Source organism: Pelodiscus sinensis, chromosome 3 (genome assembly GCF_052426305.1).
Source record: "Pelodiscus sinensis isolate ZL-2025 chromosome 3, ASM5242630v1, whole genome shotgun sequence".
Taxonomy (NCBI): Eukaryota; Metazoa; Chordata; order Testudines; family Trionychidae; genus Pelodiscus; species Pelodiscus sinensis.
The window spans coordinates 166,438,895-166,464,325 of record NC_143054.1 but is presented as its reverse complement, the minus strand read 5'-3'; the positions used below and the strand labels follow the sequence as shown (position 1 = coordinate 166,464,325).

Here is a 25,431-nt window from a genome sequence, read left to right as displayed (position 1 = left end):
CTCTGGCTCAGTGAGTGAAGTCATCAGGGTGATGTGTCTGGGTCTGCACTGACTGGACAGAGCTGTAAGTGGGGCATTTGAAATAGGGTTCAGAGAAAGTGGGTATGTGAATGGGACCCTTACATTGTTGGACTGGTGAGCCTGAGAGGCAAAGGACATTGCTCAATCCATCTGAGCTGGGACAGTTACTTGTGGGTTGGTTATGAACTCTGGTATTTTCCTAAGCTAATGCCATTTGACTTCTCTCTCTGTTGCATTAAAAGTTTCTTTTCTACACTCAGACTCTGTGCCTGCGAGTGGCGAAGCATTGCCTCTCAGAGGCGCCGAGGAGTTTGTGAATTTCCCAGGCTACAGGGTGAGGGCTCGAGCTAATTCTGTGTGAGATGGATGAAAAGGAACCCCTAGATGTTAAACCCGGCAAAAGCGCTACCTGGCAAAAGGGTTGCTCTTGTTTATCTTAGAGGTGGGAAACCTTTTTAGGATTGGGAGCTATTGACCACATTCAAATTAGTGAGGGACCACACAAAAGCGAGGGAAAAAAACTCACTGATGTGGCTTCCACCGGAGGAGAGAGACTCTCCCTGCATTCCCCTCACACCAGAGCCATGAGGGGCCCAGGCTAGTAGATTTTGTGTGCTCCAGCTTTGCAGGGGGACAGTGAGAGAAGCTGGAGCACCAGCACGGGCTCCCCAATGCTGGGAAGAAGGGGGAGCCTTGAGCCTCAGGGCTGGATCCAAGCAAGTTGGGGGGGCTTAGGTTCCCCACCCCTGGTCTTAGTGATTAGTTGAACAAGAAGTAGGGATGAGTAGATATGGGGGGCTCTAAAGTTTGGCGTCTTTTGTTTTGAGTGTAGTTATGTGCCAAAAACAAATCTAAGGTTGCCCTTCCACATTGAAGTGACTGCACTCATGAGGCGAACTGAAAAAATACTGTTTCTTTTGTTTGTTATTAGTGTAAATATTTAATCAAAATATAAAGTGAGCCGTTTGTATTATAATTGCATTTAAGTGTAATTACAACTGCCATTAATTGTGATTAACTCTTTTTGAGTCAGTTTGTTTTGAGTTAATAGGTAGAGTTAACTATGATTAATGGACAGCTCTAGAAAGAACAAATCTGATATGTGAGAATAGAAAGACAAGTTGTGTGAGGTAGTATTTTTTTACTGGACCATCTTCTGTTAAAGAGACAAGCTTTCGAGTTTGCACAGGTCTGCCCAGACCTGAAGAAAAGCTCGGTGTAGCTCAAACGCTTGTTTCTTTCTTTCTTTCACCAACAGAACATGATCCAGTAAAAAAAAAAAAAAAACTACTATCTCACCCACCTTGTCTCAATAGCCTGATCCAACACACCTACAACAACATTTACATATGTGAGAACAGGACACACAAGAAAAGTTTGCCACATAATCCTTATGTAAGAAAGCAAAAGGCTAATAAAATAAACATAAAATATAACTGTTCCAAAACATTTTTTAAAACTTATAAATGCAGTTTCCACAAAACACTCATATAAAGGTTTTAGCACCATTATTGAACACTAAGTTATACAGCTCTTATTGATTATAAACCCTTTAAGACAGTCCAATGCTTCATTTTGAATAGTGTGAGCTGCAAAATGTTTATCTTGAACGTTTCATTTGTAAAACCAATATTTACCAGTTAACTTACTGCTAACATTTACTCAGACACATACTGCATTTAATATGTTCCCCTATTTTTGCCAAAGGTTAAGTAAGGCACATTCACAAGCTGTTTTGGCATGTAGATAATCATCACTCTACATTTAGGATACTGTATTTTCAAGCAAATGTATTTTGAGATACATCTCTGTGTATCTGTAAGGCCCTTTATGGTTTTTATTTTATTTATAGTTTCCCAGTAATTTTTCACTGCTTATTTCTAATACAAAAAACAGCTGAAAATCAGTACAAAATTATAATTTTTCTGGGTAAATACTGGGATTTATTTTGGTGAATGGGAGGACAGATTTTCATTTTCTTCCCATTTTAGTATGTCAAATCTTTAAACTGTATTTGATGGCAGCTTGGATATGTATGTGGTGGGCATGAGCTTAATCAGTGTGTTCAGATGCATACGCACTTCAGAGCTTGCCCATGCCAGTTTATTGTGTGAATCTTCTAGAAGATTAATACTAGCCTTACTTCAACAGGCAGCTTTGCATGTATACACAGACTACTGTTTTATCACAATCCTAGTGCCCTATCATCTGCTGTTTCTCTAGAAGGAATCAAAGCAAGGTTTAGAAGGAGTTGGACTGGTGACTCAGCCATAAACAATAGATCTTTCCTGTGGGTGAGAGATGTTTGGGATATTCTGCATACATTGAAAAAAGTTGCTGGAGTACTAATGGACTGTAAAAATGTAATGAACCCCCATTGCTTGGCAATAACAAACCTATGCCTTCTGGGAGCCTGTTTTAGATTAGGAGAAAGAATCAGGACATTTCACTGGGAGGAATGCTGAACAAGTACAGCCTCATCCCTCTCTTCTGATCCTGCAAAAACACTCCAAAAATGTGGTATGTTTGCAGCTTCTGAATTGCAAGGCATGGGAGCTTAGCTGGGCAGGAAAGAGGCAGAGCTACAGCCATGCCACTCTCCACACTGTCACCTCCAGGCACATTCATAGGGATGTTAAATATCGGTTAATTGAATAGTCAATTAACCTAATGAATTTTTATCAGTTACTCAACTATTCTATAGTCCATGGGGGTGGGACTAGTAGCCAGTGCGCTCCTGCCCCACTCCCAAGGAGCCCCCTGGCACTCTACACTTCTGTGTCTGTATCAGAGGCAGCAGTGTAGGATGTCAGGTGGCAGTAGGTCCGTGAGGAGAGCCAGTTTAAAAACCAGTTCCCCTTGCAGACCGGCTACCTGTTGCCCTTCATTGCTGCCTCTGATACAGAGGTAGCAGCACAGGGTGGCAGCAGCCCCTGTCCAGGGAGGGAGGCTAAGCTCCCAGACTCGGCACGAGCCGGAACTGAGCCGGGCTACCTGCCTGCCTGGCTCCTAATACACATTAAATGCAGAGTTGCAGCAGGGGTAGGTCCTGGACCCCTGCTAAAAATTTACTGGCAGGGGAAGGAGGGAGAATGTGTGTACTCTATAACATTAACCTTTAAGCATTTGCTGATCAGTTAATTGACTACACTATTACATCCCTAGTGGGGACTGCCTGCCTCCCGATTGTATCCCTAGCTCTGGGGATTGGCCAGACCTTGGGTTCTCTGCTATTCCATGCATCACCCTGCTGGCTATGGCCCCAAAGAGCCGGGATTGCTAGAGCATAGTGGTCATAGTGGCCTCTTCCCATCTGGGAATTCTTCTCTCATGTCCCCTACTTTGGGCACTAGAATAGGATCGTGTAGGCTCAGATAACAGCAATTCTATGCTTCCCAGACCTTACACTAGATCAGAGTCGACACTTGCGAGAGAACCAAATATGGCTCTTTTGGCAGCTGCTGGAGCTGAAGCCTGGGCTTTGGTGTGGTTGCTCTGTGTCCCCAGCCCATGGGGCAGCCACCTGCCACACAGCCCCACCCCAGGAACAGCTGGGCAGCCACCACATGGCCCTAGCTCCAGCCTTTCCTCAGAACATGCAGGGGGAGGACATGCACCCCCCCCCCCCCCGAGGACATGCTGGGGGACTGCAAACTGTGGCTTGCTGGCCCTCACCCATCCCATGACATGCTGGGGGACTGCAAATTGTGGCCTGTCAACCCCACCGCCCCAGGACAAACAGCCTCACAAACTCCCCACCTCCAAGACATGCTGTGGGGGAATGCAGTGATCCCCTCCCAACCCCAAGGGACATGGGAGGGGGGTCAACCGGGAACCACAGCCCAGCATCACCCTGCCTCTGGACATGCTGGGGGAGGGCTAGAAACCACTGCCTTCTGGAGGAGATGCTGGGGAAACTGCCCCCTCCCCCCTCCAGAGCAGCCTATCTTTGCTGCCGCAGGTAGCCCTAGTAAGCCCTGACCCCAGACCTTCCGGTCCCCTACTCTGTGCCCGCTGCCCTTAATCCTCTACCCACTGCCCTGGTTCCTACACCCCTTCTGCACTAAACCCCATACATACCCAACCCTTACCCTGCACCCCTCCACCTCCTGCCCTCAGCCTCCCAGCCCCCTGATCTCATTCTTGCATCTCCATGCCCTGCTCTAGCCCCTAAGACTTATCCTGACTCCTGCAGCCCCCATCCCCTACTCTGAGCCTGCCCACACATCCAACCCCTTGCCCTGAGCCACCCACCTCTGCCCCAACTCTGGTGCCCCCCATCCTCTGCCCTGCCTCCTCAACCCCCTCCCTGACTCCTGCATTCTTATCTGGCTCTTTGTTGATCACTTGTTCTGAATTTTGATGTAGTCTGGCTCTTTGGTTTGAAAAGGTTGCCAACCCCTGCACTAAAAGAATCACTGGTGGGGGAGATTTGCTGGTTTTCTGACCCCTTTACCTAATACAAGGGGCACAAAAGTACTGAAGATTGATTCATAAAGGTCACAGGATTTTGTGCTTAATTTCATTTTCCTGTGGTGATTGTTTTTTGGTTTTAATTTTCTGGGTAGGATGGCTTGATTTAGCTCTCATCTAGCAACATGTTTATATGGCACTTTATGGTTAGCATTGGGAAACTGCTAATTTCAGTTCAGCAATTTTGATTTAGGCATGTCAATTCTTTACCAAATATTTTACAACATTACAAGACATTAATGAGAACCAGTATGTCACATGGTATTTCTAAAACACAAACTCTATAAACAGTCTGCATCCCACACGGTAATTAGTTTCTTGCAATTGATTTTTACTTTGGGGCCAACAAATCATGAGTGGGAAGCTCTTTCCATTTAATTCTTAATCAGCGTAAGAAATTCCTCTCTGGTTTTTGGATCTTCTCGCAAAACTCCAAGCATGGTACTGGTGACAGTTCTGCTGTTCATTTTCTGAACCCCTCGCATAACCATGCACATGTGCCTAGAAGGTAATTAGTCAACCTTAGTTTAATATGTTAATAGCCTGCACACTGGGATAACTAGATATAATTACCATTAAGACAATAAGCAATGCACGGTGTGCCAAGTAATGCCTTTGACTAATTAAAGCATGTCCAGTTCACGCCAAACTACTGATAGGAAAATCATTCTTGAAATCCATTTTATTTAAATAAATTTCAAAACAACATTCAGGGGGGCAGGAAGAGCTGGCAGACTTTCCTGACGCCTGGGCAATATGGTGGGGGGAAGCAGCTGTGCACTCCTGGAAAAGGCAGGGCTTCAGGTGGAAGTGGCAGGGCTGGGGCCAGCCAGCCCTCAGTGCTGCCTGGACCACATCATGCCATGCCCTCTCACCAGCGCTCAGAACTGCCTGGAGTGTACTGCACAGCATACAATGGTAATTTAAAGGGCCCATGGTGCCAGCAGCTGGGAGCTCCAGGCCCTTTTGAATCACCTGTCCCCGGGGCGGTTGTCCACTTTACCCCTACTTCCCCTCCCGACCACCTGGTAGTGGGCCTGTCAGTGGGAGGGTGGGGGAGACGTTTGCTGTAAACAATGTTTGAGTGAAGTTGAAATAAATGAATAAATATTGGCAGGAAATTTAAGCAGACCATGTTTGAACTATTCAACACGGCAGCTAAACGCCCATGGTCAGACTGCAAACTGACTCAGGACTAGGGCTATGACTAAAATTGCAATGTACATGTTTAGGTTTGAGTACCCTGTGAGAAGGGAAGCTCTCAGAGCTTGTGCTCCCATCCAAGTTTTAACATCTACACCGGGATGGCCAACTCATTTAACAAAGAGAGCTGAAACAGTGGCGGAAAAAATGCGAAGAGCCGCACCAGAATTGTCAAGCAAAAAAACCCACAAAAAAGCACAAAAGAAGGCTGCCCCTATAAGGAGCAAGCAAACTTAGGCTTTTTGGCCCTATCAGGTGCCTGTCAATGGCCGCCATCTTGGGCACCATCTTGAATCGTCAACCTGGTGAGCACAGGGAAGGCGGGAAATGAACAAGGAGCCAGGGGCCGTTGGCGGAGGCACAGGAGCGGCTTCATGAGCCACACTTTTGAGGGGGGAGAAGAGCCACATGTGGCTCGTGAGCTGGGGGTGGCCGTGGCTGATCTACACTGTCATTAAACAGCCCTTTAACCTAAACCTTGCAACCCCGAGTTGGCTGACACAAGTCAGTCATGGCTATTTAATTACAAGTCAGACATATAAGTGTGTGGGTGCCAACTATGATTAGTCCACATGTTGTTTGCCTGAAAAATGTACACATACATGCCTGCATCTGTGTGAATGACTAAGCATCATCATGTACAAGTTCAAAGACTTGTACTAATTTGAACAATGGAAAATGTGCCAAAATCTTTATATCCCATTTTTAGTCACTTTTCACTTAGCTCAATCCAAGTTGCCCATACACACGCTGCAGCATTTGTTAAAGTATGGGGGGAAAAATGTCAACAGAGGTCACAATTTCTTATAAGCTAGTATCTGAAGTTCTGTCATATTTATCTGTACCTAAAAGTTATCTATTGAGGTACTTTAATGACTAAGGTATATATGAGATGCCATTTATGAATGAATCCTGACATGTGCCCAGTGTAAAGCAATAGTATCTGGATCCCCATTTTACAGATAGGGAATTGCACCAGAGAGATTAAATGGCTTGTCCAAAGTTCCATATGAAGACTGTGGTAGGAACGGGAACCCAGCTCTCCCCAGCCTGGTTAGTGTTTGGGTAACAATAACATCTCTGGTACTGTGATGCAATAATTGTTTAGAGCAGGCCTGGGCAAAATACGGCCCTTGGGCTGGATCCGGCCTGCTAAGCCACCAATATGGCCCACAGATGCAGTGGAGAGCCCCAGACAGGCTTCCCTGCTTGCCCCTCACGCCGCTCAGAAAAGTGGCTATGGAGCAGTTTCTCTTCAAAAACTGTGAGCCTGGAGGGGGAAAAGGGGAGCCTTCAGGCATAAATCCCTCCTTCAGCACAATCCCGCTGGCCAGAAACTGGCCAATGGGAACTGTCTGTTTGAATAACAGATAGTACACGAAGTACCACGCCCTCTGCCATCTGGCTAAGTTATTCACACAAGCACATGGCTGTGCAGGCATAAGGCAGGCAGGTTGGCTGGGATATGTTTTAAGCTCTGCAGGCAAGCAGACTGGTTGGGCTGGTAAGTCTCCTAGCCAGAGCCTGCCTCTGGCACTCCAGCCCTTCTCTTCCCCAACCCTCTGCCTCCCCACTCAACATATCCAAATCTTCTGCCTCCTTCCTGCACCTATACACTCTCCCAGATCTGGCACACTAGTCTCCTGCCCCAGATCACAATCCCCTCCTACCCTAGGTCACAACCCAAACTCCTGCATCCCAGTCCTGTGCCTCTAGGTCACAAACCAAACCCCTGCAACCCAGACCTCTGCCCTAGGTCACAACTGCCTCCTTCACCCAAACTCCATCCCAGATCCCACTCTTCTTCCTGAACCCCAGTCCCTTATCTCAAGCTCCCTTCTGCTCTCAACCACTTTCCAAAATCTTGGAGTGGCTCCCCGTCAAAAATTATTGTACACCTCTGGTTTAGAAGTTGACTTTAATGGGACTAACAATAATGGATTACTTACGATGCTTCTACAATCACAGCCACTCCAGCAGGTTTCAGAGCCTCAGTAATTGCCAGAGCAATCTGTCTGGTAAGCCGCTCCTGAACTAAAAAGAGAACAGTGTGATTTTTCTATAGGTAATTACCACTCTTAGTACACCTTAAGAATTTTTAAAGAAAATACATTCCTAAGGTGTTCTAAATACAGTCTATCAAATTCCCCCACTAGCTAACTAAAATAAAATGAGTCCCTGTGCTAGAAATGGTTTTTAAAATTAATTTTTCAATGTGAACTTAAAAGTGTAAAAAGTGCTTGTACAAATGCTGAAAAGACACCTTTGGAGTCCTGAAATTTATTCTTTATTCAGTCAGCCTATATTTAGCCACCTTGATTGCACACAGGATTTTGAATCCCTTACTCCCTGTGAAATACATCACCAAAAGTCCGTTTTTCCCACGCTGCAGAGACTTCTGTCCTCCTTGGCTACCTATCACAGGTGTCCTATGCACAGAGTACACTTCCTCATTCTTTCACAAAAGGGGACCCAATGCATTTCATTAGCACACCTTCCCCATTAGACTAACCTAGCTGCTGAAGTGTAAGTACTGAGGCTCTGAACTTGGCCACTATACTGCCATGGGATTGACATCACAAGCTTCCAGCCGAGATTGAGGAGTAGGATCAGGCTGTTTTAATGTTTTCTGCCTGGTCCTATGACAATTTTATATGCCACATTTATTATAGTCCCAGTTCAGAGGAGTGCTTAGGCCTATACCTACCTTTAAATATATTTACTTCAACAGGACTAGTGACAATTCAAGTTAGGCATACACTAAGAGACATGCTGACCACTTCCGGGAGTGGCATGAGGCTAGGGCAGGCAGAGAGCCTGTTTTAACCCTGCTACACCACCGACTGGGACCTGGCAATGCCCAAGGTAAGTGCTGCTTGGCTTGAGCCTGCATCCTCATCCCTCCCCCAACCTAATCCCCCCATCTCACCCAAGCCCCTTCCTGGAGCCCACACCCTATCCCATACCCTGAATCTCCTGCTCCAACCCTAAGCCCCTCCCAGAGCTCATACTCCCTCCTCCCCTTCCAGCATCCCAACTCCCTGCTCCACATCTGAGCCCCCATTGCACCCAAATTCCCTCAGAGCCCTCACTCCACTGCAACTACTATACCTCAAACCCTTGTCCCATCCCTGAGCCCCCTCCTGAAGCCTGCTCCCTTCACCCCCCTGCACTCCAACCCCCTGGCCCAGTCCTGAACCCCCTCCTGCATCCAAACTCTACCCCAAAGTCTGCACCCCCTCCTGTACTCCAACCTCCTGCACCAGGCTCAGCCCTGCGCTCCCTCTCACACACCAAACCCCTCAGCCCCGAGCTCCCTCTCACACACCAAACCCCTCAGCCCCAGCCTAGGGCCTGCACCCTAAACTCCTGCCTCATCCTGGTGAAAGTGGGTCAGGGAGAGCGAGTGATGAAGGGAGAGGGATGGAGTGAGCAGGAGCAGGGCTGTGGAGAACGGACAGGACAGGAGTGTGACCAGGGTGTGTAGGTTTGTGAGATCAGATATGGCAACCCTATATGACTCCCTTCTGACAACGAAATGTACTACATGACCCTGGGAGGGGCACTGAAGCCTGAGTCAACCCAAGCCCTGTTGCCCCACAGGGAGGAGGAGCCAAAGCCTAAGACCCACAGCCCTGAGTGGGGTTCCTAAATCAAAACCTAAGGGCATCAGTCCAGGCAGGGGGCCTGTAACCTGAGCCCTGCAACCCAGGGCTGAAGCCCTTGGGTAGTGGGGCTTGAGCTTTGGTTTTGGCCCTGGGCCCCAGTAGGTCTAAGACAGCTCTGGTGACCCACATTAAAATGAAGAAGCGACCCACTGTGAGGTCTCAACCGACAATTGAAAACCACTGCTCTAGCTGAAATACAGTTCAGGAGAACAGAGATACTATAGAAAGGATACACACCTTGCAGTCTTCGACTAAAGATTTCAACAATTCTGGAAAAAATATAAGAATAATAAATATTCTTTCCTGATTTAAACAAACTTTAAGTTTAGCTTAATAGACTCTCTGGGTATCACAGAGGATAATGTAGGACAATGTCATCTTGGCTATTTAGAAGGCTAAAACATACTGTAATATAAGTGATTTTACATTACAATGTGCAGTATGATTTAAATACAGCTGATAATATATTTCTAATTTGTACCACTTATTTTAACCCAAGTACCTTATAAATGGAATCCCTTATAGAAAGCATACCCTTTTAAACAATTAAGTATTACCTCAAAAATCCTATTTAACCCCAAAATAATCTATTTTCAGACTGTGGATTGTCAGCCTTTGTGTAACATTTGTAAAGCAGTCTTTGACTGGTCATTAACATGCTTGTGCTCAGAATGCAGAAGAACAGATTATGGATTATAACAGGGCCACTATTTGACACTATTTTATAGTCTGCTATTGATAACTGGATTGTTCTTTAAAGATGTGTAGGCCATCAGCTTTTACTTAAACTCAGCCTGTTGAATAGAAAAGTTAATTTCATTTATAAAAAATGTTAGATATAGAAAGAGGCACATAGCTGAAAACAGTAGACAACTATGATATGTGCTAACAAAACATATAAATGAAACCCAAAACCTAAGGCAGCCAATACAGTGTAGAACTCGATCAGCTGCCAATAAAGTGTAAAACTGCCAGCTACCCACTCTTAGCTGCCCCGTTCACATGAGTCCTCAGGGATGCTGGAACAATTTGTAAAACAGGTGTGCTGAAAATCACTGAACCAAACTATAAAACCTGCATATGATGGAAACCACTTCAGGCTTGGGGGCACAGCAGCATCCAAATCATGCTAATTCCAGCACCTATATAAGTCCATAGCCATGCTCAAGTCCCTTCTTCCTCAGAAGCAATACCAAAGCACTGCAGCTTGCCCACGAGGCTAACACACTAAGGCTCCTTCAGTCCAAAGTGGGGAGCCAGTGCCAAAACTGACAGCTGTCAAAGAGAACATTCTCCCACTAACTCCTTTCTATTAGCAGGCGATCAGGAGTGCTCTGTATGCACAGATTGTATGAATAGTTGTGGGGATTAAAAAGTCAACATAATTAGCTGCAAACACTTGTGCAGGTTCTGTTATAAGAAATTATCCTTAAGAGTCACAGTGGGGAAATCCTAATTTTCTATAGTGAATCATCCTTCCCAGCTCACCTTCATAATCCTTGTTACTTGCTTACATGAACTGGGGAAATCCTATCTCCTGAAACCATAGGGACCTAACCCACACCATAGGGAGATCAGAATGCAAGAACACCATATAGGAGTTCCACATCCCTCTGCACTCTGAAGCAGCTTCACAGTAGACTCCATGCACTCCGATGTGCAGGGCAAGTGGGGACAGGGGATCTGCTACTGCAGAGCCACCAGTCAAAGGAACGCCAGGGCTTACGGTAACCCTAAAACTTCAGCAGTGGCTCTGTGTTGCTGCCAGACATCCTAAGAGAAGTATTCCTGTCCCTTTCCCTCTGCAGAGCATCCCAGTTCACCTCACTTGGGCTGTGCACTGAGAACAGGATTTGGCTCTTACACCTTCACTATAACATTGCATACATCCACTTACCTTGCAAGCTTGCTTAGTCCAACCACTTTCTTTGTAGGTAAGTATCCAATATGTACCTGCAAATATGAACAGGACTCTAAATGCTGAATGATTACTATACACCTGATTCTACAAGAAAGGTGAAGGCCTGAAACTAAATTCAGAGTTCCAAAATGCAATGTACAATGCACAGATAGCTGTGTCTGTGAGAAGCTCTAGCCATGATGGAGCTTCACATTTCATAGCAGTCTGCCCACTCAGTGGAAACTGCAGGATCAGGGCTTCCAGAACCTAAACCTTCTGGTTTTGGTCCTCATCCTTCCTCTAGTGATAGTCAATGGGAGTTTCAGTGCTGCTTTTAATGGGAGCAGGACTGGATCCTTAACACAGACAAAGGGGGCATCTATACTGCACCATAGGTTGAAATAAGATACATAATTTGAGCTACACAAAATGCGCATCTTATTTCATAATTTGGTGCGGTCTACATAGTGCTAAATTTTGAAATAACCTGCTATTCCAAAATGTCCCTTACTACTTGTGGAATGAGGTTTACAGGGACGTCGGAATAGCGAGTTCATTATATTTCAAAAGAACGGGCTTGCTGTTAAGACACAGTATAGCTATTTCAGATACCACCCGTATCCCAAAATAGTGCTGCAGAATAGAAAGAGCCAAAGTGCCCTGTGAAGTCAGACCAGAACTATGCAGCAGATGTAATTAAAGGTGGAGAAAGTGCATATGTATAAGAACATATGAACATAAGAACGGCCATACTGGGTCAGACCAACAGTCCATGTAGTCTAGTAACCTGTCTGCCAACAGTGGATAATACCAGATGCTCCAGAGGGAGGGAACACAAGAAGTAATCCTCACGTGATCCCTCCTCTGTCACCCATTTCCAGATAAACAGAGGCTAGGGACACCATTCCTACCCATCCTGGCTAATAGAATCATGGAGGTTAGGTCCATCAATGGCTATTTAATTCTTTTTTGAGCCCTGTTAAAGTCCTAGCCTTCACCACATCCTCTGACAAGGAGTTCCAAAGGCTGACTGTGCACTGCATGAAGAAAAATTTCCTTTTGTTTGTTTTAAACCTGCTGCCTATTACTTTCATTTGATGACTCCTAGTTCTTATATTGAGGGAATAGGTAAATAACTTTTCCTTATTCACTTTTTCCATACCAGTCATGATTTTATAGACCTCTATCATATCTCCCCTCCCCCTTAGTCTCCTCTTTTCTAATCTGAAAAGTTGAAGTCTTTTTAAACTCTCTTTATATGGGCCCCATTCCAAACACCAGTAATTTTTGTTGCCCTTTTCTGAACCTTTTCCAGTGCCAATATATCTTTTTTGATATATTGGCATTGGAACCACATCTGTATGCAGTATTCAAGATGTGGGCATACCATGGTTTTATATAGAGGCCACAGTTTTATATACCTGGGATTCAGCAGGGCTGAAGAAAGTATAAATGCTGTGGAACTTATAGGCATATGCAGAGCAAGTAGATTTATTGACAAAGAAGAAAACAGGCATTCATTTTGCTGCGCATTCCAGTTTGAGCTGTCAAGAATTATCAGTCTTTATGGAATAAGAGTCAGAGAAAGGCATGAGAAGAGAAAGTAGCAAGTAGGAAAGGAGGTTTATTGAGAAAGAAACAAGAGAAAGGAAAGAAGGAGATTGTTATAGAAACATCCTTGTAGTGGGAGAACACCACCGCAGCCCAACACTGTAGCATTTAATTTCAGAAAAGGGACTTCAGAAAAATAAGGAAGTTAGTCAAGCAGAAATTAAAAGGTACAGTACCAAAAGTGAAATCCCTGCAAGCTGCATGGAAACTTTTTAAGCACATCATAACAGAGGCTCAACCTACATGTACACCTCATTAAAAAAAATGGTAAAAGAAAGAACAAAACCAAAAAAAAGTCAAAGCTAAATCCAATTGAGAAAAATAGAAAGGAGGTAGTTGTGCAGGAAGGGGATTACAGAGGAGGCTTGCACACCACTTGCCAATTAGGGACAAGCTGGGCCCTATAAAAGGCTGTGAGAGCTGAGAAGCTAGCTTCTGGTTGTCTGGGAAGCTACAGAGGGTACCTGGGATAGAGCAGGGCTGGGGCAAGACAGGCAGAGCTGAGGAGCTTTGGCATGACCCAATTCCCAGACTGCAGGCCTGAGGGACACTAGGGCTGCAGGGAGGCAGCCGGGACAGGAGAAGGTAGCAGGTCCACACTGCCTTCCAGATGATGAGCGGCCATTTCAGACTGCACTTTGCCCCTGGGGCAGAGGCTAAATGATGACTGGCCACTGAGGCAAGGTATAGGGGATTAGGGTTCCCTGAGCAAGGAGAACCCCAGAGTGTGATAAGGTCACTGCAGAGAAACTAATTATTTGCATTGGTCTTCACAGCTGTGAGGGAAATTCCCAAACCTGAGCCATTCATTTTAGGTGACAAAACTGCGGAAATGCCCAAGATTAAGGCATCATTAGAGGAGGTTTAGGAACAAATTGACAAACTAAACAGTAATAAGTCTCCATCAACAGACAGGATACACCCAAAGGCCCACTGACAGGTTGGGACAAAGAGGGCAACTGCGGCATTGGCGGCCAGAGCCTTGGGCCCTTTAATTTGATGCTGGAGTCATATGTGACATGCTCTTGTCGGCTCTGAAAGGGTCATGGGGGTGGCTAGCCCTCGTTCCTTCTGCCTGAAGCCATGCCCCTTCCAGAAGTGTGGAGCTGTTGTCCTACACCTTGCCCAGGGGACCAACAACTCTGTCAGTCTCCCTGTATGCACCCAAGAGTGCTAAAGGAACTCAAATATGAAATTGCAGCTCTACCATCTGTAGTTTGTAACCTATTATTTAAATTAGCTTCTGTATCAAATAACTGGAGGATAGCTAATTTTTTTTTGTTTTTTTTTAAAAAGCTCCATAGGTGATCTTGGCAATTACAGGCAGATAAGTACTTCAGTACTGGGCAAACTGGTTGCAACTATAGTAAAACCAATATTGTTAGACACGCAGGTGAACACAGTTTGTTGGGGAAGAGTCAATATGGTTTTTGTAAAGGGAAATCATGTTTCACCAATCTACTACACTTCTTTGAGGGGGTCAACAAACATGTTAACAAGGAGAACTGAGTAACAGTTTACTAAATTTTTTATAACGCCTTTGACAAGGTCCCTCACCAAAGGCTCTTAAGCAAAATAAGCTGTCACAGGAAAAGAGGGAAAGTCCTCTCATACTTTGGTAACTGGTTAAAAAGGTAAGTATCAAAAGACAGGAATAAACAGTCAGTTTTCCAAATGGAGAATGACAAATAATGGTTCCTCCAGGGGTCTGTACTGGGAATAGTCCTTTTCAAAAATGATCTGGAAAAAGGAGTAAACACTAGACAGCAAAGGTAGCAAAATTTTCAGATTATACAAACATATTCAACAAAGTTAAGTCCCAAACAGACTGTGAAGAACTACAAAAGGATCTCACAAAACTGGGTGAAATGGAAGATGAAAATGAGTGTTGATAAATGCAAAGTAATGCACATTGGAAAACATAATCCCAACTATACATATAAAATGAGGGGATCTAAATTGGTTATAACACACAAGAAAGAGATCTTAGAGTCATTGAGTGGATGTCTTCAGAGAATTATCCATAATGTGAAATAGAGATAGCTAAGAGAGGATATAATAAAGGTTTATAGACTCATGAATGGTATGGAAAAAGTCAATAAGGAAGTGTCATGTACTCCTTCTCATGGCACAAGAAATAGGAGAAACCAAATGAAATTAATAGGCAGCAGGTTTAAAACAAACAAAAATAAGTATTGCTTCACACAACACAGTCAACTTGCCAGATGATGTGGAGGCCAAGGTTATAACAGGGTTCAAAAATAATTTGATAAATTCATGGAGGACAGGTCCATCAACAGCTATTAGCCAAGATGGGCCGGGATGGTGTCCCTAGCCTCTGTTTGTCAGAAGCTTGAAATAGCTGACATAACATGGATCACTTGAGAATGACCTGTTCTGTTCATTCCCTCTGAGACACCCGGCATAGGCCAGTGTTGGAGGACAGGATACTGGGCTAAGAGGACTTTTGGTCTGACCCAGTATGGTCATTCTTACGTTAAATTTAAGAAGTATTAAAACATGAATCTCTATATCCCACTGCATATCTTCTGGAAAGAGTTTACTGGAGTATGTTTAACTGTGTAGATTTAAAATGTATTAAAAGAATCAACCACAAGAGTGGGAGGCTGGACACATTGGTATGTTCAATAAAATTTAGTTAATACTATACTTAATACATTTTTATTTTTTTACAAAATGTAAAATCTAAAGATTCTCCGTAAAATGAAATGTCCTTGTTTTTTTATAGCAAACTAATTTCTAAGATTCCTATTAAGGAGCCTCTCCAAGGGTAATCAATTTCCTGTTACCTAATTATAGAAAATGTGGCTTTTCTTTTCTGCCTCTAAAATGCTTCATACTGCAGATGCAGTTCATCCACAAAATAAAACCTTTTCTGATCACACCAAAATGCTCACATAATAGTTGTCATGTATTAAAACTTTTCATAAGATTTTTTTATTCAGGATTCTAGAGGACTACACTGGGCAGGAGTAAAGTTCACCCTAATTTTTCAAAACACATTTTATTTCCCTTTATTCAGTACAGCTTCTAAGAATGCTGAATGACAAATATTTGCTGAATGACAAATATTTGCTATAAGGCAGATGAATAACTACCTTGCCAAAGAAGGGTACCAAGTGGTGCTCACAAAGGGAAAACATATCAATATCCTTGACGATCACCATTTCATTATGATCTTCATCAAAGATTGCATCATTGAGTATATCTGAAAGGACAAAATGAGCAGTTAACTGAAGATTCTGCACAGGATTCTATCCTGAACAGGGTTATACATGTACTGCAATTGGAAAATCTCAGAGAGATAGCTGTGTTAGTCTGTAACTTAAAAATACAAGTAGTTCTGTAGCATCTTAGAGACTAACTAAATATATCTGACATGAGACTAGTAGAACCTCAAACCTTTTAAAAATAGTTTTAATATAGACATATTCTCAGTTGCAATTCAATGGTTGTATAAAACTAAGTATAATTAAAATAATCAGTTTTAAGTACAGCTGAAATCCTTCATTCAACTCACTCACTCCATCATACATGCATGTAAGTAACTTTACACACAGGAATTTAGCAGCATCAAGGAATGCTTAACTATTTTATGCTGATGTACTTTTGTGGCCCAGCTCCCAGTCACAGACAAGGGTGAGAGGAGCACTTATCACAGCACATGCCCATAAACAGAAAGAGGAGAGTACCCACTGTTTAGATGTTTAAGAGCTTATTGCCTAGTAGATGAGTATAAAATAGTATCTGTTTGTAGAAGATGGGTACCTAGTACATGCATTCTTTATGAAATCAGTATTTCAGAAGCTGCAAAGCCTTATTTACATTCATTAGAAAGAGAAAAGTCTAAATACTGAAGATGAGAAAAATTTGTCATCTCAGAGACCAGATACTATTGTGCATATTACGATACAGAATGGCTGTGTCTACACTGCACCCCTTTTCCGGAAAAGGGATGCTAATGTAGACACATCGGAATAGCAAAATCCGCGGGGGATTTAAATATCCCCCGCGGCATTTGCATTTACATGGCTGCCGCTTTTTTCCGGCTTGGGGTAAGCCGGAGAAAAGCGCCAGTCTAGACGTGATTCTCCGGAAAATAAGCCCTTTTCCGGAGGATTTCTTATTCCTACTTGAAAGGAATAAGAAAGTAGGAATTAGAAATCCTCCGGAAAAGGGCTTATTTTCCGGAGAATCACGTCTAGACTGGCGCTTTTCTCCGGCTTACCCCAAGCCGGAAAAAAGCGGCAGCCATGTAAATGCAAATGCCGCGGGGGATATTTAAATCCCCCGCGGATTTTGCTATTCCGAAGTCTACATTAGCATCCCTTTTCCGGAAAGGGGTGCCAGTGTAGACACAGACAATTTGTACAGTATCAGAAAAATACAACATGGGAGGAAACATAAGTAATATGTTGTCATGGCTCCTTCCCCACTCTGGCACAATAAATGCAGAAGTGGGGGCCAGCAAGTGTACTCCAAAACCTTATCTACCAGGCTTTGATATAAAAACTTCCCCCCAAAATCTTAAAACCCTAGATTTTGGGGATAGGATCTCTGCTGCCACCACCCAAATTAATAAAGAAACCAGGGGAGAGACCATTTGGGAAAATCTCACCCCTAAAGTAAAAAGCAGGACACCACCATTAAACAATACCAGGTTAAGAAAAGAAAGTTAAAGAACTTTTATTAGCACCACAATATTCCTATTGCAAGCATAATAACTAGATGAAAAAGTAACAAATAATATACTCATGGAGAAACTCCATTGGCCTAGAACTTAGTTACAAAGAAAAGCCAAACATCTTTTAAAAAGTGCACAGACAGCAGATCCCATACCCAAACCATAAAACAATGAAACCTAATGGATTTAACTAAACTTTACCCTATTTACAGAAAGTGAAGAAAGAGTCTTTTCTTGGAGGGAGACATAGTGTCTGTCCCCCTCAATACCTGAAGATAACTGCCCCCAGAACAAAATTTCCTCTGTCCGAGTTTGAAATTCCTACCTACATTCCTACTGACATATGTCAAAAATGGAAAAAGAAAAGTTCAGGATAAAAATCCCTGAAAAGTAAAACCGAAACTGATTCTTACTCTTCGATATAAGTGTTTGCATAGTATTATATCATCATTCTTGCAAAGATAATATTAAACTTATTCACACACCCCCAAAAATGTTTGCAGGCTCAGGGCCATATTTTTGTTAAAAAAAAAAAAAAAAAGTTAACAAAGGTACTATTTAAGTTTAAACTTTAATAATATGCCTCAGGAATAATTCATACACACCCACTGAACCTGCTGCTGCCACTTGCCTTTCCCCTCTCCCTTTTGTAACTGATGCTCAAGCTGAAAATCTTTTTTCTGGTTATTTGCATCAAGGTAATGCAAGGCGCCCCAGTCCTGTATGAGGATTCCATTGTGCTAGGCACTGCAAAAATATAGCACAAAATGGCACATTAGTTTTCTATAATGCATCTGACTGTGTGCAGATTCATTTATTTGAAAATTACTTCTCTCTTCTGCCTTCCTCAGGCTATTTATACCTACAATCATCATCATAAACCTGAAAGGTAAAATGAAAAAAAAATTCCCTGTTTTTAATTCCCATTACTTGTACCGCTGATAGGACACTTCCTATAGTCAAGTTTATGAGACAGGGAATAGTTCTGAAGGTTTACAGAGGTGAAGTCTGTTAAAAGCAAGACCTGAAAACCCACAAAGCAGTAGGTGAGAATTTGCTCCCCAAATTAAGTGAACAATTAAGTGTTTTGTATCCCTGTTGGTTGGTCACAGGAGATCAGAGAGATAAGATGGGTGAGGTAATAGATTTTATTGGACCCACTTATGGTTAGAGAGACAAGCTTGGGAGCTTACAGTACCCTCTTCCATGACTGGGAAGTCATCTGAAGAAGTGTGCTGTGCCCAGGAAAGCTCATGATACCATCCGACATGTTTGTTAGTCTTTAAAGTGCTATTAGTCTATTGGTTGTTTTTTAAGTTTTTCCTATTCACAGTGTCAAAGCTAAATGCAAGATGGAACAGAGTGTTTAGTCGAAGTAGTTAACCCGTACTTCAAGGGGCCAGGCCAGGTGCTCTATTAACCCTCCAGTTCAAGGAAGCACTCAGCTGCCGAGGTGAGGGCCCTGCGGGGTGAAAGTGGCTCCGGGCTCTCCAGGAGCCGGGCGCTCGCACTTTTCCCTTCGCATCCGCGCGGAGCAGGACTCACCCTCGATGGTCTCTTGGTAGCCTTTGGTGAGGAACTGCATGGCTTTGGCGGCCCGCTTGGGCGTCAGCAGCAGCCCCTGCCTGGCAGGGTTCTCCCCCACCCCCTTCAGGATGCTCAGGTAGGCGTCCTCCAGGGCAGGCAGCTCGCCCACCTCCGGCGCCCCCAGGCGGTACTGCACCAGGGCCCGGCGCATCTCGGCCGACAGCTCTGTGTAGCCATTGCAGCACGGGCGCGGCGTGGCCCCGCTGCGGGCGCAATGCAGCTCCTCGCCCGCCCCGTGGTACTCCATGCTGCTGGGCCGGGCTGGCCGCGGGGAGGCGCCGTGCGAGGCCGGGGGCTGCCGGCCGGCCTCTATTTATCCCCGCTGCCTCTTCATGGCTATTTCCCCCGCTCAGCAGGTGACGTCCGCGGGGCTGTCAGCTGGGCAGGTTCCTCTGAGCTGCCATTGTCCCGCTGCCCCCGTGCCCGGCGGCCACAGCCCATCTGACCTGCCGGCAGTAATCAGAGGACACGGCTGGAGTCACGCTCCACGCCCCTGCCTTCCAGCGCCCTTTCAGCCGCTCTAGGACCGTAATCCAGCCGTGAACTATGTACACATCCGCCCTGCTCCCTCCCGCTGCGGGGGGCGCTTTCCCGGGGCGCTGCTGGCTCCTTTGCCTAAGTGAAGAGGCTGGCGCTGGCTCCTTGTCCCCAGCTCCCCTGATTTGTGGCGCCCATGTCCTTATCGCGTGGTCAAAACTATGTAAAATACATCCGCGTGGGATCTTGCCCCATCGCCTTGCTCTAGTCTTTGTGGCAATCATTTAAATGACCAGTCAAGGCGCTGCAGTGTAATGGGTCACTCGGGCCACGCCAAGTGACACGTCCCCACAATCAGCTTTTTCTGAAGGAGCTGGGACATGCCATTCCCTGGCCCAGCGCTTGGTTCCTGCAGAATATGCTGCCACGTGTCACCCTTCTGGCCCCTTCTATACACGAGAGAGCTTGAATAAGAAACTGGGATTTGACAGACTGTGTGTCAAATTGTGTGGTAGGTCTCCTCTGGCTCAACTTCCCCACAACTTGTCTTCTGGACACACTGTTTCTGACCTGTAAATTGCCATCCTCGGGGGAGGGACTTCAGATTGACTGCAAGGAAAGTGTATTTGGCTAAGCTGGAATTCATATGCACAGGTGACACCCTGAACAAAGGGTTACATAGAAAAATGGAGTGGTTCTTACATCACAATAGGTAATTTCCCCTTCAGATACTCTCACCTTCTCATCAGTGTTGGAGACGAGCCACATCCACTCTGACATAATTAGCACTAATGTTACACTCCCATCTGTGTCCCTTCCTTTTTTCTTCAGCATCTGAGGAAGTGAATACAGGCAGTACCCGGGTTACGTCAGTCCGACTTAAGTCGGACCCCTAATTACGAATGGGGGGGCACAGCTAGTGCGGGGTGCCTCCCCCACTGTCGCCACCTCCGGAGGCGCGGGGGGCGCTTCCCCCCAGCAGACCAGGGAGATGCGGAGCAGCTTTTCTCACCACGGAGGACGCGGGCGGTGGGACCGCGGCGCGTCTCGGCAGTCCCGCTGCCCGCGTCCTCCGCGGCAAGAAAAGCCACTCCGTGTCTCCCTGGTCTGCTGGGGGGGGGCGTAGCTAGTGCGCCCCCCCCCCCAGCAGACCAGGCTTTTCTTGCCACGGAGGACACGGGCGGCGGGACCGCGGAGACGCGCCACAGTCCCGCCACCCGCGTCCTCCGCAGCGAGAAAAGCCGCTCCGCGTCTCCCTGGTCTGCTGGGGGGGGGGCGCAGCTAGTGTGCCCCCCACCCCAGCAGACCAGGCTTTTCTCGCCGACGCCTGGGGTAGAGCAGCTGGAGGGCTGCCGGGTTGGTCCCGCCGCGCCAAGGGTCAGTTTCAACAGCGGCTGAATCTGGATGCCAGTTCCAACTTACATACAAATTCAACTTAAGAACAAACCTACGGTCCCTATCTTGTACGTAACCCGGGGACTGCCGGTAGTAGCTCAGGAAAGCTCATGCCCCAATGCCCTAATATATTGGTTAGTCTTTAAAGTGCCACCAGACTCCTTTCTGTTTTTGTTAGAGGAATTAACCACAGCAAAAATAGTTGTTTACTGAAGTTCCTTTAATTGTTTTACAGATATAAACATATTTGGTATGATTAATGTGTCTTTTGCTCGTTACACAACAAAATTAGCAAGACTGTGTGAGCACAATTGGTTCCCAAATAATCATGTTTATTCAATATACTGAGCAGTTTATGCATACAGCTGCTCTGAATGGTTTCCAAAAGCTTCTAAATTAGAGAAAACAGTGAACCACATGCAGGGCCGGATTAAGGCATGGGCTAGCTGGGCAGCTGCCCAGGGTGCCAATCTATGGGGGGGCACCTGATGGCAGCTGTAAAGGTAGCACAGCACCCCTTATAGCTGACATCAGGCGCTGCATGCCCGGCTCCCAGATCGCGGGCTGCAGCAGCTCCCAGCGGCCACCCTGCAGCGGCCACCCGGGGCGGGGGCCGTGTTAATCCCCGCAGCGCCAGCCAGCAGCATCCTTCCCCCCCACGGCTGCGGGGCCCTGCATGGCCAGACTCGGCCCACCTTGGACGGCCCTGGGCTGCATGCCAGCTCTGTGCGCCCTCCCCCACGTGCCGGCGCAGAGGCGGGGCCGTGCATGTGCTCTCCCCCAACCTGGGGCGCAATTAAACTGTCTTCCCGGGGTGCCGGGATGGCTCAATCCAGCTCTGACCACATGCACTGATCCCATGCGCACTCCAGGGCTGGAGCACCCATGGGGAAAAAATAGCAGGTGCTGAGCACCCACCAAGCAGCCAATCTCCCCCCAGTGCCTCTTGCCCACTGGTGGCCCTGCTACTCAATTCCTCCCCTCCCTCCAAGAGCCCAATCACTGCAAACAGCTATTTTGTGGTATTCAGCATTTTCAGGGAGGGAGTGGGAGGAGCAGCGATGTGGGGGGGAAAGGTGGGAAGAAGTGGGGATGGTTGCTTGGAAGAAGGGGGTGAAATGAGGACGGGTGCAGCGTGGGGATGTAGCAGGGAGAGGAAGAGGCCAGGCAGAGGCTGGGCCTAGGATTGGGAAGATCAAGTACTTCCCAGTTAGAGGGAAAGTTGGCACCTATGCAATGGACACCACTAGAGCACTGTCCAAACTAGTTTTAAAGACATGCTACTGTATTCTTATCTACTATTATCAGGTGAACTAGCGAATGTCTTTACTCCTAGGGGAGTTCTGCACCATTGCACATGTACAGAATTTATTTCCCCCACAGATTGCTTTGCTTTCCCACAGAAAACCAAGGAAAGCCACAAGAGTAGTCATCTGCTGCAGTATGTTTTAGGTGCTCAGGGCAGCCAGCAGTCAGATAAATTGCTGTGTTGCAGGGAACAGGACTGGAGAAGGCCCTGGAATTGGAGTGACTTTTCTGGCTGTGTTTTAGGTTGATTTTTTTATACCCAGGGGCGGCCCATCCATATAGGCGAACTAGGCGGTCGCCTAGGGCACGAAGTTAAATGGGGCACCAAATGGCAGCACAATATCATTGAGGGGCTTGGAGGTGGGGATGCCGATTGCATGGTTCGCCTAGGGCGCCAGTTGCTGGCAGCTAGTCTAGGGCCACCCCTGTTTATACCCTGGGGTCTTTCAAGTCAGGGGTCTGGCAGTGTGTGTGTATGGGGGGGGGGGGGCGTGCAGGAATCGGGGTTGGGGCTGAGGAGGGGTTCAGCAGAGGTGGGAGGGTGCAGGAGTCAGAGCAGGGGGGTGAGGAGGTACTCAGGGCAGGGAGTTGGGAAGTAGGGGAGCTCAGGGGAGGAGGTGGGGAGCTCAGGGCATGGGATGGGGGTGGCTGCTGGCTTCTCCTTGGGGCCAGCTTGTGCAGGCAAGGGCCATGCATCCTCCCAGCAGTTTCTCCCTGGGGCAGAGGGGACCACACACTCCACCCTTCAGCTTCTCCCCGAGGCTGGCCGGGAGCAAGCAGGGGGGCTGCACATCCTGCCCACTGGCTTCTCCATTGGCCAGCTTCTCCTGGAGCCGGCCCCAGGGTGAAGGAGGCCACAAGACCTGCCTCTTGCCATTCCCTGTGCCCAGCCCTCTGGGGCACATGCAACTGCCCACCGGTGGTGCCCAGGGCTGTCCCAGGGACAGCAGGGGCTGTGTGATGGCCAACAGCTTCTCCCCGGAGCACGCTGCGGTAGCAGGGGCTGTGCTGCTGGCCAGCAGCTGCTCACTGGAGAGCTTGCTGCCCCTCTGTGGCATTTGTGTCCCCATGCTTGCTGTCCCCCTGCATGAGTATAATTGTCCTATCAGACCCCTCCCTTTCTGTTTGATACGAACCAATTGCACTCCATGCACATCCCATTGTCTTGGCACAACTAAACCCTGATCTTGTTTTAAGTCAGGGCTGGGCAAGAGCCTGTCAGTGAGTCTCAAAGAGCCCAGCTCTTTTATCCAGCCTGCGTGGTAGCTCCCAGCACCGAGCAATGCCAAGCACCACAACACCGAGATCTTCAAGCGCATGGCCATGTTCCTGGCAGAACACGGACATCCACCCTGGACCTTGGAACAGATTTGGAGTAAGGTGAAAGAGCTCCATGGGGATATGTGAGGGCCACAGAGCGCAGCTCACGTTCAGGGGCAGGAGCCCACACATATCCCTATTACCAGGAGCTGCACCAACTCCTGAGGGGCTGGGGAAACGTCTTCCCCACCCATCATCATGGACTCCGGCCTCCAGACCCCCGTCATCGCCCAGCTGGAGGTCACGTCAGAGAAGGAGGAGGAGAATACGGACACCGTCACCCTGTGCCTGGAGCCGGTGCCTGTCAGCCAGGACGTCTCTCAGGCCTCGTCTGATGCCAGGGAGAGATCTTCAAGTGAGTGCTCTTAGTTTGCTTGGGAGTCTTCTGTCCCAAGAGCAGGATTCTGCATTTGTCCTTGTTGAGCCTCATCAGATTTCTTTTGGCCCAATCCTCCAATTTATCTTGGTCACTCTGGGCCCTATCCCTACCCTCCAGTGTATTTATGTCTCCTGCTAGCTTAGTGTCATCTGTGAATTTGCTGAGGGTGCAATCCTTCCCCTCCTCCAGGTCATTAGTAAAGATGTTAATGTCTATCACATAAGGTGAACTGGAGTGGCAAGCTGGGTGAATTTTGGTGGGAGTTTAAAGAGGAAATGTGATTCCTGTTTTAGGTATGACCCTATACCTGATAGCAGATATGGAGGGAGAGAGAACAACTGCTGTGAGATGCTTTGAATGTGCAACTTTTCCTTTCTGCCAGAAAACAGATATGATTTCTGTGAATATGCAAGCTGGTGATCATAGTGGTGGAGAAGATAAGTGATCTCAAATTATACATTGTAACACATCCAAGAAAATGAAGACTTTTTTGGCAACCAGTTTTGGAATCATTCTCACACACAGCACAAGGGGAGAGATTAGTAATAGGGGAATTGTAGAAAGTCGAAACCAAAAAAGAGCACAAACAGTTTGTGACCAAGAGGAGTGAAATGGGGTGACTAATCTACACTTGAAACGTTACAGCAGCACTGCTGCAGCACGTCAGCATAGACCAGTGTTTCCCAATTGGTGCTCTGCAGAACCAGTGAAAGTAGGGGTTCTGCGAGGAGCCGGCACTCCCCCAACCCTTCTGAAAGAGAGAGCCCCTGCTAGCCAGCTTCTTAAAGAAGCAGCACACTGGTTTCCCCTTCCTCCCTGATGACACAGAGGCATAGTGAGGCGGGGGCAGAGGAGAACAGTTGCTCCCAGCCAGCACACTAAGGGGGTGCCGGACAGGGGGGATCCCACATGACCCACAGTGGGGAGGGAAGCACTTCCCCTCCCCAAAGGAGCCAGCACACGCTCCCTGAACAGCTGGGGCTGTGGCACCCAGTAACTTAGTTCCATGGCCTTTCTGCGCAGTGGGGGAAGGGGGAGGTCAGGAGACCCGGGTCTGCGCAGCTCCGACTGTGCAGGCAGCACTCTCTACCCTGGGACTCCCCGCACCCTCCACCTCCCCCTGCCCCTCCCCCCCCCCACCCCCGCAGGACGGCATCGTGGAAGTAAGTTGCTGGAGTGCAACAGCCTCTGCTGTTCAGGCAACGCGCATACCAGCTGTTTGGGGAGAGGAAGTGCAGTCGCACACTTCCTGGAACCCAGAGGTGCTGCAGGATTGCCAGGTACTGGTCCCAGCTGCCCTTGTCCTCTGCTCAGACCCCCCATGAGTATCCTGTCCCCTGCCCCCACCAGCACTGTCCCCAGCACCCAGCAGCACCCTGTCCCC

General features: G+C 47.0%; 1 protein-coding gene across 1 annotated transcript; it reads right to left on the bottom strand.

Annotated features, from left to right (window-relative positions):
• Nucleotides 1–847: 847 nt before the first annotated feature.
• Nucleotides 848–19,479, bottom strand: LOC102458456 (GTP cyclohydrolase 1-like). The gene is made up of 6 exons (XM_075925409.2): nt 19,127–19,479; nt 15,996–16,105; nt 11,263–11,318; nt 9,603–9,634; nt 7,647–7,731; nt 848–4,995 (listed from the first exon to the last, which is right to left on the bottom strand). Exons 1-6 carry the CDS (start codon nt 19,413–19,415, stop codon nt 4,869–4,871), a joined length of 699 nt encoding a protein of 232 aa, XP_075781524.2. The 5' UTR covers nt 19,416–19,479; the 3' UTR covers nt 848–4,868.
• Between the last annotated feature and the right edge of the window lie 5,952 nt (nt 19,480–25,431).